Below are 12783 nucleotides of genomic sequence, written 5' to 3' on the forward strand. Positions count from 1 at the left end.
CAGTCTGGATGCGATGAGGAAATTGATTAGAAATATTTGCGCAGACTAATTTCTCCAACGCCTAACATCCAATCAACTTCTTCCTTTGGGATAGGTCATTGCCTTCGCGCAATTTTGACGTACTCCAAGTCCGCTCAGGGGACACCTTTGACTTGACTATTTTGTGACTGGACCAATACTGCGAGAGGCCTTTGAACATACCTCAGAAGCTTTTTTTTTTTCATCTTCCCATCAACTGTACCAGTGATTTCCGCGCTCTAGATTTGAGTGTTGGCTCAGTTTCCATCCCAACGTGTTGGTTGTGTTCGATGGTGGCAGTCTCGAGTCTCCGAATGATTTCCTCGTGCTTCATCCTAAGCATTTGATCCTGTTCCATGCCATTTTCATTTTGGTCTCGGGCATATTGCAATGGAAATTTGCCAAATTTATTTTTTGTCGAGATCCTGGCTCCATGTCTGAGGAGAAGATCAACTGCCTCCACATTTGTCTGTCGTATTGCGTAAAACAGGGGGGTTTCTCCGCTGTGCGCCACATTGGTGTCGGCACCCCAGCTGAGAAGCAACTCTAGGATCTCATCTGACCTTGCGTGAATGGCGTGAGATATTGCTGTTCGATTTTCGAAGTCCTTGGCTTCAATATTTGCGCCTTTCTCTAGAAGCAAACTGACTGCCCTATGATGGCTGTACGTGGTAGCACACGCTATCGGCGTCCTGCCATGTATTACGTCCGACAACTCAGTCTCAGCGCCTTGCCTGAGGAGCAGTTGGACAATCTGGTCGTGGCCATTCCTCGAAGCCAACAGTAGCGGCGTTCGGCGACTTCCATCGGCTGCATTGATGTCAGCCCCTCGGCTTAATAACCGGTCCACAATGTCGTAGTGACCCATGTAGGCAGCAATGGCCAACACTGGGCAGTCGGCTCGAAAACCGACTTTGTTTGGGAGACAAGGCAAGCCTTTCTCGTTGACATTGGCTCCATGATCGAGTAAGCATTCAACAATACCAACAAAGCCCATACGAGCAGCCACAGCTAGTGGAGGCTCATTCTGAGTTGTGAGGCGCGATTTAGACTGATTTTGAAACCTGCCTCTCACATTTGCTCCCTTTTCCAACAATGCGAGGACAACTTCATGGTGATTTGACTTCACTGCCACATCCAGAAGATTCTGGCCGTCTCTGGTTTGAAAACTGATGGATGTCTCTTTCTTCAATAACATTAGAAGAGCCGCATGGTGCCCTAGCTGGGCCGCTGTTGCCAGTGGAGACTGTCCACAACTGTCCGAGCGATTCACAGAAAATCCCTTAGATATGAGGAATTCAATCACTGGAATGTTGTCTGCAGCAACTGCAAGGGATAGAGCACCTCGCCCCTTGGAATCTTCGATAGTGTTGTCAACTTCGGGATATGCCCAGAGGTATTCCATGGCAGCACTGTGTCCCCCAGTAACTGCAAGTCTGAACGCTCTTCGTACGATCTTAGAAATATTGTCAGTCGAAGGAATGTCGCTTGGCTGAAAATCTCTACAAAGACTGATCAACATCGAGCGATGCCATTGTCTCTGTCTGCTCTCAGAGTGCGCCATTAACTCTTGGACCGATTGAGATTCCAGGGAAATTTGGGACTGGATTGCCTCTTTTTCTCCTAGGAGATCGAGGAAGAGTGCATCTTGAGCTCGCTCTTTGCCCTCCAGTGGTTTCTTGAACTCCGATAACTTCAAGCTGATCGGCCAACTCTTTGCAAATAGTGTCAAAAGCGAGTTTGTGTGTGCAAGTATCTTCAGCTCCTGATCTGCGTCCACCACGATGTCCATCGGTTGTGGTGGTTTGGCCGATGCTCCCGATGTAACCATGTAGAGTTTGGAACCGGGCAAGTCCTGGGAGAGCTTGATTTCCAACGTCAAGGAGTTGTTGCTTGCAACCTTGCTGCCCAGAAAGCCATCTGAATCGGTTGTTGTTCGAGCAATTATGTCCAGAGCCGTGTCTCTAGACGCAACCATCAGATGGCAACTTGCGTGCACTTCCATCTGCTTGACGCCAAGTTCGAGAGCAATTACAAAGTCTTTAAATACTCCCGTGTCTTGGCGAACCTTCCACCAAAACCGCCGAGCAGCATTGTGCCGCATATCCACGACGGTGCTAACGACCGCTCGGTCTTCGTTCCATTGTCCATCGGAATAGGTATCGACGATACTCAAGCCAACTTCAAGGAGCTCAGACCATTGGTTTATGTGGAAGCCGTATTTGCAGTAACTCAGTGCCGCTTTGTTGCTTGGCAGCAAAGCGCGAAGTCGAATAGGTCTGGGTGCCGAATCTGCCTCTGTCGGAGGTACACGCAGGACTGCTTTTGTCCCCGCCGGTCGTATGTATTCCCGTGGCACTGCGCCAGGCGTAATGCAAAACAGAGGAATTCCCACCACTGCGCCATTGTGGTTCATGGATTGACAGTTGAGAAACCCGACAGCATGTCCAGTCTCGGTGTTGCTGAGACGGAGACGCAACGGCAAGCAACCTCTCGCGGTCTCTAGTCCCTCTATGGTAGAGTCCCCATTCCCCACCGCCACTATGTTGCCACTGTGCATGAAAGCGGCAGGGCTAATAGCTAGAGCGTTCCCAAAAAGATGGATGTCGGTATTTTCGGGTTCAACGCCGTCGTTGGAGCCAGGGCTAATACCCCACGCGAGAATTGAATCATCCGCAGTTTTCTTGATGATTTCTTCCTGGAGTCGAATGAATGCATGGTCCTCTTCCCCATATATCATTGGCATCATAACATCAAAGATCCCCAGGAGACAATATGCCAAGTCTTCCTTTCTCTTTGTGACTCTTTTGGCTGCCCAAGACATTCGCTGTGCGACGCTAGCATTGCTCACATCATCGAAACCAAGGAGAATCCCGTGTGGGATACCTGTAATGCTTCCGATAGCACCAGCCAGTTCGTACTTCTCTCCTAACGAACACCAATCGCAGTCGTAGAATCTAAGGCTTCTAGGAGCTAAGAGCTCCTGCAGGGTCCACCCTCGTGTAAACCAACGGCTCCTGTGGAATTGATCCAGGTCTACTTCACCGTTATGACCTGAAACGTCCGCAAGGTAAACGTAACAAATAGACGATTCCTTGTACCATCGGAACATAGAGTTGATGGCTTCGCCTAGCTCAACAGCGTTGCTTTTGTCAATACAGCAGGTGTCAATCCAGACGTAGCTGTGACCGTCAGACCTTGCCTGTCTGCAGAACCCATCTAGCTTATTTCCAAAACGTCTCTGAGATGCTCCCTCTTGCTGCATATCCCGGAACGATATCTCCTCGTGGTCTTTTCCCCACGTATGAGACAAAATAGCATAGCTTGGCGTATCGCTATGGAATTCTTCCAGCCTGCCTGTTTCAACGTTGATGAGTCGCATGGCACAGACGGCGAAGCTCCCACGGCTTCACGAAGACACCGACGTCGACAGGAAGGGGCGCGGTTGCAAACGAAGTTATTGACCTTGCGAGACGTGCCAAGGGGGGATGACAAAATCTGAGATGTCCTCAGCCAGACGATACGCGACGAGCAAGCTTGAGGCTGACGATGCTTCAACAGGTGATGTCTTGGCATTGGATGGGATATGTGCGGGAGGAGCGATCAGGCTGCAGTGGAACTTGTCGAGCCACCTCATGTCGACGTGTTCAATACAACCATCATCTGATAGGTCAGAAATTCAGAAGTAAGCCCTGCACCTGCACGGCGATACCCGTTGTGTGAGCCACATGTAACCGAGAAACAGCTGGTGCTAATAGGTCGAATTCTGAAGCTCAGCTCAACACCTGTAGGTGGCACAGCGTACGGAAAGGCTGCTAACATGCTATGGAAATCTCCACAAAGCCCTCGTTAGTCTTCTGCGTTTAGTGCATTTTGATATGTGTACCAGAATCCTCTGCATCACCATCAAAAACTGGTCTTAGAAAGGGAAAAGCAAGAGTCATGACAAGTGCACTTCGGAGGTATGTCACTGACTTTGGCCTCGAGAATCGGAGGCCCATTATCCGCAGGCTCCTTCACAGGGATAGAGATTGCTGATTGATCGCGATTGTCCAACGCTAAGTGGAGTATTGCGGCGCAATTGTAGGCCCTTCTCTATCCCACTCGGCGTCCGAAAGCCATTGAACTCACGTTGAGTCGATATTTATGCTTCTCCACGTTTCGCCGGTGACGTACCATGTCCTCGGGCCCGCGGCAGACCGACCTGCAAGTCACCCAACCCGCAAACCCGCGGAGTCCCCGACCCTCGGCCGCCGGGTTCTTCGGGCCCCGTCCGCGCCGCCCTTGCACCCCGCCGCCGAGATGAATCGACGATGATAATGAAGACGGCTGGATTTCTACCAGTGAGGAAAGTTAGTCATCGGGTGTATCCCCGACGCAAGATCTACGCAAACGACCAGTAGCATGTTTTCAAACAAACTGCCAGACTCTACATCTCACTGCAATGTTCATCTCACCTCCAAAGTCAATATAGACATTCGGCAATTAATTACCCAATCCGCTCCCTCGGGAAGTGGGTAGACGGCATGCCACCGGCGCTGTATCCGCGGACCGCTGAAAGGGCACCCGCCGGGAGAAAAGCCAACCAACATCGCGGATAAGGGCAAGAGTTCCAGACCGTATCCTGTTGGCCGCCTCCCACACAGCAGTTTATATCGTCACTGTGAATTCGATGTATAAGAAGCGCATGTTCTCCCACCCCGCGCCCGGGAAATCCGGGGTCCGACGGGCGCCCGACGCACCACCTGACGGATCGTGAGCCCACGCGAGCGGCGTTCTTTTACCTGGTCCAACCCGACTAATCAGCAATTTCAATCAACTCAAAAACTGATCTTCCTCCTAAGGCTGACGACGTCCCATCGCCTTCGGGCTAACCTTTTATTCCATCTCCGCTCCGCGTTGTCCGTCGGGCGGTTGGTCGGATCAATTGTCAAGCAAACACCCACTGGACATGGACCAAGTCAAGGTGGAGCGGGCGGAGGTCGAGCCCCGGCCGGCGGCGCTTCGATCGGTGAGTTGGACCAATAAGAAACTACGATAATGAATCATCGATCGATCGAGTTGTTGAGTTGACGTTGAGGCTAATTTCAATGCATTGGTAGTGCGACTGGTGCCGTTCTCGAAAGGTTAGTTGTTGTCCATGCCGGGGTTAGTCGCTAGGCTGCACAGTCATTCTGGCAGGCCGAAATGCGACGATATTTCGGCGGCTCCGTCTCATGTTACAAAGTAAACATGATTCTGACCATCCCTGTTAGATTCGGTGCGATAAGGGCTCGCCCTGTACTAGCTGCAAGGTTTCCAAGGTGTCGTGCGAACGAAAGCTCCAACTGAAGCACAGGACCCAAGCACAGAGAGTGCTCATATCGCCAGAATAGTGAGTTGCCAACTTCAGCAAGTCCCCAAGTTGCTCTATTTTTCTGACCACCAGAGACCAATAGTAGGGCCAAGATTGATCGTATTGACGAGCGTCTCGATAAGATCACGCAAATATTGATGGACTTGAAGCAGCAGACCAAGATCCCAATAAAGCAAGAGATGCTGAGTCCCGGGCCGAGGCCGCACCCTCTCTTGGCACCCAAGGTCAGAGCCGAATGAACAGGAGAGCACAATTCACGATTCAAGCATGACGATAACGCAACATGGTCATCATTGCCAAGACACAATTGGGAGTTCCGGACTGCTCAAATATACTTTTTCATCTCATAATACAATACATATAGTTGATGCTTGGATAGGTTGACGATTCGATCGCGACTTGATTCTTAGTGTAGATAAAAGCTTCGTTCCTGTGATGTGCGTTCTGCTTGTTTGTCTCAGCTGTTTCAAGGGCTACAACGACACTTGGTAGTTCTCTAGTGTGGACTGTCGACGTCGTGTCGTCACCCATATGAGATCATCCAATCCGGTTGATGTAAGGCTATGCAGAATTTTACGGACTCGACATGAACAATCTTTGATGCCACTGCTGTACGAGTGCCTGCTCCAGACATAGCTGGCGTTCATCTTCATCTTCCTCCGTGCCTTCGACGGCAGGAATGGCTATTGTAGGTTTATTAGAACGATAGAAATGGACTCAGTAGCGGGCTATCGAGTGTTCATCAAGAAGCTCTGGGGACCCAGTCAGACCAGAAGCGCGCTCATCGCTGGAACAATGCACTGTTCAGTAAATGCGTACGGCATGACTTGATTCTCGTCCAAGGTCAGACTTCCAAAGCCGTTCACCAATTGACTTTGGGAACAGTTTTCTGCATGGTTTCAGCTGAACTACAATGCAAAATACAATGCTTCTTGGAATGAACATGCTTATGCTATTGCGATGTTCCGATAAATCAAAAGGCTAGAACATACTGAACACCTGCGCCACCTGTTTGCCACCTTCCATCACTAGGTGCCAAACACTCGTCGAAATGCCTTCAATTTTTACGACCATGAAATACAGTTGGTCAAAGTTCTTCGGTCAATTATCCATCACGGGCACTACGGTAAATATGAGAATAGCACTGACTTTTGACGAGGCATAACTTACGCAGAGCACAATCTATTCCCAAATATGAATGTGGGTGATTTGAAGTACTTTCTTAGGTACCAGATACTTACACCGCTACCCAGGCATTTGACAATAATGGACTCTTCGCCATTATACGGACTGTGGCACACTCTGCGCGTCGGGAAGGTTTCGGTTTTGTTACCGGGTTCTTCACACTGTACATCTGATATTAATAACACTCTTCGAGATAGCGAAGGTGCTCCCTTACAGTAGGTATTGGGCTAGACATTGTTAGCTGGCTGTACAACTTTTATTGTGCCATGGTGGGTAAACTTACTTGGTTAAGAGAGCAAAAGGCTCCTTCGGGCTTGTCCCATCCAGCATTACAGTGAGCGGCCTCGGTAGCGGCGACCAGAGCGAGAAGAAAAGCCGGGTATTTCATATTAAGAAGGTGATGGCACGTCAAGGAAAAAGTGACAGTAATAATCAATCACTGTTGGCGGGAGGATGAGAAGCTGAACAGATGGGATTTCGGTACGAGAGGGGGAATGTATACTAATTGTTTGTCAAAAAGATTGCCAGAGAAGTCAGAAGATGAACTGACATTACTGTCAATTGCCTTACTAAGCGCACAAGATCGCATGCAGCGCTTTGAGACGTCAATAACTGCGTGTTCGATCTCCTGGAAAATCTCTACATCAGACACTCAGCTAGGGCTGACCGCCACGGTTTGGAATTACAACGTCGCAAGGTATCAGATGTCGATAAATTTAGTTTGAAGTGATCTTCAAAATTCTCAATCTCGTTCTTTTGTATTCCAATGTATAATTTAGAGCCAAGGTTTCAGTTCCCTTAGGAGGCGTTCCTAGCTTTAGTGTTTCTCATGAGTTACGACTCGTGGCGGCCGCCACGAGCCGCCTACTAGAGGCAATCTGGGAATGATGTACCCAAACAGGCATGATTCACCCGAACTTCCACCTCTGCCGAAATGTCTCAATACTGACAATGATGGCTCTTTGTTGATTGTCAGCAGAGGCGGATGTGCCTTGAAACTCAGAACGGCCATCATCCCAGGGCACGTCAAGGTCGAAAATAGCATATTATTGCGTGCCGGTGAAATTGGTTGGCCCCGACTGGCCGGAACTGATCGAACTTCTGCAACAAGAATTCTTAAAGCAGACGTCATTCTATACAAGCCGTTTGTTATTGTGATCATTCCTTACCTTCTTCCACTAAGATGACAATTAATGTAAGACAAAACATGGAATAACTTTCCAAGTTTGGTTAATATTTCACCGAGGTACCCTACAATGATGACTTTTGGATCATTCGAGAGATTTATTTTTATGTCTATTCGAATACAAAGTAAATTTGGCATTACTTGGAAGAAAGAAGTACTTTGCCGGAGTGACATAATTCTATCACCAACCTAATGGTAAGAATGGTTTCGTGATATCCGAATTACAGCTGAATATCGAGCTTTCAAGCCCTTTCATTTCCATTCAAGCGCTCAGCTGTACCAGCCGTTGTATTGGAGCTTCACCTATAGAAACAGTGAGCAGCCTGCAAATCAAGTGGAATAAAGAAGATGACTTACAAAAGATGAGTTGATCTACTTCAGATCCGCAACCCCAAGGTTCGCAGCATCAATCGCAATCTCATGCTTCAGAAGCTGCGCAGCCCTCGCCACACCCTCAGCACCATACGTATTCGCAAACATGGATGGGCGACCCAAGCCGACGGCTTTGACACCAAGCGCAGTACCGCACACCGCCGTCAGCAAATATCTCAGTCTGCGTGAAAATTTCCGGGGCCTCTTCATGTATTTCCAGCGCCACTTCCAAGCCTGACGGTGAGCTGTTGAGTTGGCAGGAGCCGTGGTTTGAAAGGATAATACCGGGTGCTCCGTGTTCCATAGCTTGCTTAGCATCTTCGACGGTGCCGACGCCTTTGATGATAATAGGCAGGTCGGTCATGGACTGCAAATGCTTGTAGTATTCCCAGGTGTTGAAGGTAAGGTAAGAGCGGTATCAGCGGAGCCAACGCCGTACCGGGCTGCTCTGTGGCGGTTGCCGTCCGCGACCGAGTCCACCGTGAAGACGAGGGCTTTGTGGCCCAGAGCCTTGGCGCGATCAAAAATCTCGTAGGTTGCGGTGTCGTTGTGGTCGAGGTAGACTTGTTGGAAGGTCACCTGTCCATCGACTCTGGGCGTTGGCAATGTCTTCGCCGGAGCGTGTAGTCCAGAGGGCCGGGATGTAGAGAATGCCTTCCTGTCCGGCACCACCGACGAGACCGAGTTCGCCGTCAGCATGTCCTAAACCACCACGGCCACAGGGGCTGATGTAGAAAGGGGCAGAGAAATTGTGACCGAGGATGGTTGTAGGCATCGTCGACTCGACCTTGGTGATGTCGACCATAACGCGGGGACGAAAGCGGAGGCGATGGAAGCCTTCAAGGTTGTTGCGGTAGGAGAACTCGCCTACTGCGCCATTGCGATAGAATGTGTAACTTGACGCGTTGAGGTAGTGGCGGGCTGCCCAGTCGAAGTCCGGCAAGCCGACGAGTCGGTCTAGGGGGGGCAACTCGCCAGCTGGGAGATCACCAAAGATTTCCTCGATTCCAGTGTCGGGTTCATTGAGGAAGGGGCGAGCTGCGAGAGCGGCGCTGAAAAACGACAAAAGAGTGAAGGATCGCATATTGAAACGAGTGCAGCGTTCAATGAGTGTGGTAGTTGCTGGTAGCTGAATGCTCGGAAACACAATTTCACCAGAACGTTTGACGATGTTCTATAGCTTTATAGATTGAGTCTCAGACTCGCCAGGCTTTAGACCGTACCTAAATATGCTGTAGTCATTGAGGCCGAGAAGGAGCTATCCCGACGTCTCTTGCTTCTTTCCTGGTTAGCTGTCTGGCTTGACGATGGCCAAGGATCTCATCCAAATTGTAAAGTATCACGATGTTCCTTGGCAATCCTTCGCAGACCAATCTGATAAGCTTGTTGGATGCTCACGTTTCCCAGTGGGAAGGTTGATGCTGCATGGCCGGGGATGGATTTACCAACATGAACCTAGCTAGATTTGGGAGTTCGGAGGAAACGACCTGAATGAAGTACGACTGATCCACGTGCACACCTAGGAGAGCTTTCTATTGGAAATTAACATCAAGATTGGTACCTGATAAGTCCCGGCAATGATTTCAGGTGGGTCGTTTATTGCCATTCAACCTACCGTCTCAGATCGTAAGGAAGACGATGATCAGCAAGGCCATGATGATATCTGATATTGGGCTAGCAATCAGGCACTAAGACTGGACTTGGCCGTGGCATAGGAAACGTGATCTGGCGGCCTGCAAGACCTCGACATATTCAGATATGACTGAAGTTATCTTGACAGTAGTAAACCAACTGTCATTCCTGATGTGCAACTGTTATTTGAGATCGGTTGTCTCGGTCGCCGAATCGTCCATACGGGAGCGAGCGCCTGCTGCTTTCGGAAATAAGTCAGAGCTCGCTACCGCAGAATCAGATGGCGACATGATCAGGGTGTCAGCCATGCTTAACAGGGATACCCTCGCGGTGCCCCACGACGGAGTAGTCCGGACGTGGGGGTTTGTTGGCTCACTGGACACTTTATTCAAGAAGCTTAGAAGTCTATGAGGGATAAATACGGGATGAGCACCTTAATTCGAGTTTCTTTCAATCTAGAGTATTGTCCACAGAAAATGGGTACGCCAATTCTTGGCAGAGAGAAAAGGGGAACTTCATCATCGGCATCATGCCGTCATGTTCGGCATCAAGCCGGCCCCACTTCAACTCAACAACCACTACAGGTTCAAGTAAGCTATCATAGACACCATAACTTGGAAATTAACCGTTGCACGGTATTTGACATCAAGAAGTCACGACTTACCCGACGAGTTCGGAATGAGAATGCCTTAAGGTAACCTGCCACTAATACCTTTGCCTTAACTTCAGCCACATAAACACAAGAGCTCCAAAAAGCGCCAGAAATAGTCCAAAAGCAGCGTCCAGATACGTGTCCTCCGTCGAACTTTGAACCATGCTAGGTGTATAGATGGTCCTCTCCGCCAAGCGGTGAGCTGCCTGTGGGTCGTGAGCAGGGAGGAGCACAATCTTTTCGCTATTTGCAAACTCTTTGACTTTCCTCAGAGAATCGATTGCCAGCGCTGGATTATTGTTGACACCATCCGTGAGCTCCTTGTCAAGTAGATCTTGATCATATGTAGCATCTCCAAGCAGGAGATACGTAACGTCATCGGCGTATACAATCACCGATACATGTCCTGGCACATGACCGGGTGTGTCAACAGCCACCACTTTCCCATCATTGGTTATCGGATAGCTCAGGTTCCATGGTCCAGTGGGGCCACCGGTTGGCTGAAGAAGTAGAGGTTTGAAAGTTTCTGGCCATTGGTTTGGAACAGCCCCTTCAATTGTAGCGTGGAATGGCTTTTTGTATGCCTGTCAATGTTCTTCAGTGACCCAGACTGGTGCTCCAACAAGGTCTGGTAGCCCGTCGCCGTGATCATGGTGAAGATGAGATAATACGACTGCCTTGAGGTCGGTGGCAGCAAAGTTCTCCTGCTCGAGAAGAGAGCAGATGCCCTCGTCCTTTCCGGCATTGATATCGACAGCGCAGTGAAAAAAGGGCATTCAGAACGGAAAGTATCCCCGTCCCATACTGTTCGGAGACTCACCAGAGTCGAATAGGATGTGTCCCTCAGGATGATCGATTAGGTACGTGTCGATTAGCAGTGGCGGTGTCCAGGATCTGTCAAGAAAGACTGATAGACGACGTAGAAGTACAGCTTTTCTTGCAGGCTGATGGCGATGGGAAGGGCGTATTCGTATGGTCCCTGTCTGGAGAATCTTATGCCGATGGTCATCTTGAAGCTTTTGTCCAAAGGTATTGTCGAGTTCTGGCAAGAGCATGTCACTTGGTTCGTCTCCAAAGATTGAGTAGTAGTAGTGAGATGCAATGGTTATTTATTTGCGCCCACAAATACCGGCTTTCGTAAAGACAACGGTGATAATGTAGCTACTGAACACCGGCCTGTAACCTGCAAAGTGGCTACAGATCAGAATGTTCAGGCCGGTGGGATATCCGCTCTGGATCTATGATCTTCAGTGATTGTGGAGGATGCTGTCTCGTAGTCCGGAGTTCCAAATGCCTGAGCTTCAGAACGCACTGGTAGCGCGGCAACAGACGTACGCCGTTTTCCGTGGTCGGGGGTATCAGCTACCGACTCCCGGCTTCATACCTTTAGACAGCAGTTCCTGTTGAATGCCTCCTATTGCCACCCATCACGCTAATGTAACAACGTCTGGATCTCACCAGTTGTGCAAGAATGTAAAAATGGAGCTATACGTCTTTTGGGTGAGCGATTGTCGGAACCATCACTCTCCGCGACCATTCATGTGGTGTAAGACTGTTCCTCATCGCTGAGAGCCCAATTCGTCAGCGACAGCGAACGCAGCGCGACGCCCCTGCTCAATGGCCCCATCGATGTAACCAACCCAGCCTTCGGCCCAATCCGACCCAGCAAGCGTAAGCCTTCTAGACACTCTTCTGTTCTCCATGAGACTACCAAGGGTTTCCGATAGGACCTTGGCAGGGTAGACGGGCCAAGCTCCTTTGGAGAACTGGTCGTTCCGCCAATCATGCCAGAGATACTCATTGATATTGCCCAATTCCACCGACTGGGCTTCAAGTCATCGAGGGCGTCATCCAGGATCGTCAATGGTGGCCGACTGGGTGCTTCGAGATGGGCGCTCTTGAAGGCAACTATGTTGACGCCCCCAGTTTTGGAAGCAGACTCAGTAAAGCCAAAGCAGGCATTTTTGGAAGGAGTAGTAACGCCAAAGAATTTAGCCGCGCCATTTGGTGAATGCACATGAAGCTTCCTCCAAGATTATTGTGTTTGATGGAGGTTACCGAAGGAGGCAGGGCAGGTAGGAATTCGATATCGGCGAGGCAGTGTACTGGGACGGTGCAGATGACATGGTTGGCAGAGAACTCTTCTCCGCCCTTGACCTGAACTGTTGCACTGGTTGTACTCGAGGAGATAGACGTGATATGGCGGTTGAACAACGACGCGCCCTTGAACTCGGCGAAAATCATTTCGGCTAGCGCTGTGGTTCCTCCGGGAATCTTGAAGGTTCCGTTGATCTCAAGATATTGCTGGAAGTTGTACCCAGAGAGTGCATAAAGCCGTAGCAGACTTAGGAACCCAACCTGAGATACCTCAATCAGGCCTGA

At 49.8% G+C, this 12783-nt stretch overlaps 2 protein-coding genes across 2 annotated transcripts; both read right to left on the bottom strand.

Annotated features, from left to right (window-relative positions):
* Positions 1 to 220: 220 nt before the first annotated feature.
* On the bottom strand, positions 221 to 3130 carry CGCA056_v001594 (Vegetative incompatibility protein HET-E-1; the record flags this gene model as incomplete). Its single annotated transcript, XM_037316854.1, has 1 exon — positions 221 to 3130. One exon carries the CDS (start codon positions 3128 to 3130, stop codon positions 221 to 223), a length of 2910 nt encoding a protein of 969 aa, XP_037185645.1.
* A 4885-nt stretch (positions 3131 to 8015) lies between these two features.
* On the bottom strand, positions 8016 to 9201 carry HAO2 (Hydroxyacid oxidase 2; the record flags this gene model as incomplete). Its single annotated transcript, XM_037316855.1, has 4 exons — positions 8016 to 8048; positions 8275 to 8484; positions 8550 to 8680; positions 8709 to 9201. 4 exons carry the CDS (start codon positions 9199 to 9201, stop codon positions 8016 to 8018), a joined length of 867 nt encoding a protein of 288 aa, XP_037185646.1.
* Between the last annotated feature and the right edge of the window lie 3582 nt (positions 9202 to 12783).

Source organism: Colletotrichum aenigma (assembly GCF_013390185.1).
Source record: "Colletotrichum aenigma strain Cg56 chromosome Unknown KSG_Cg56_contig01, whole genome shotgun sequence".
Classification (NCBI taxonomy): domain Eukaryota; kingdom Fungi; phylum Ascomycota; class Sordariomycetes; order Glomerellales; family Glomerellaceae; genus Colletotrichum; species Colletotrichum aenigma.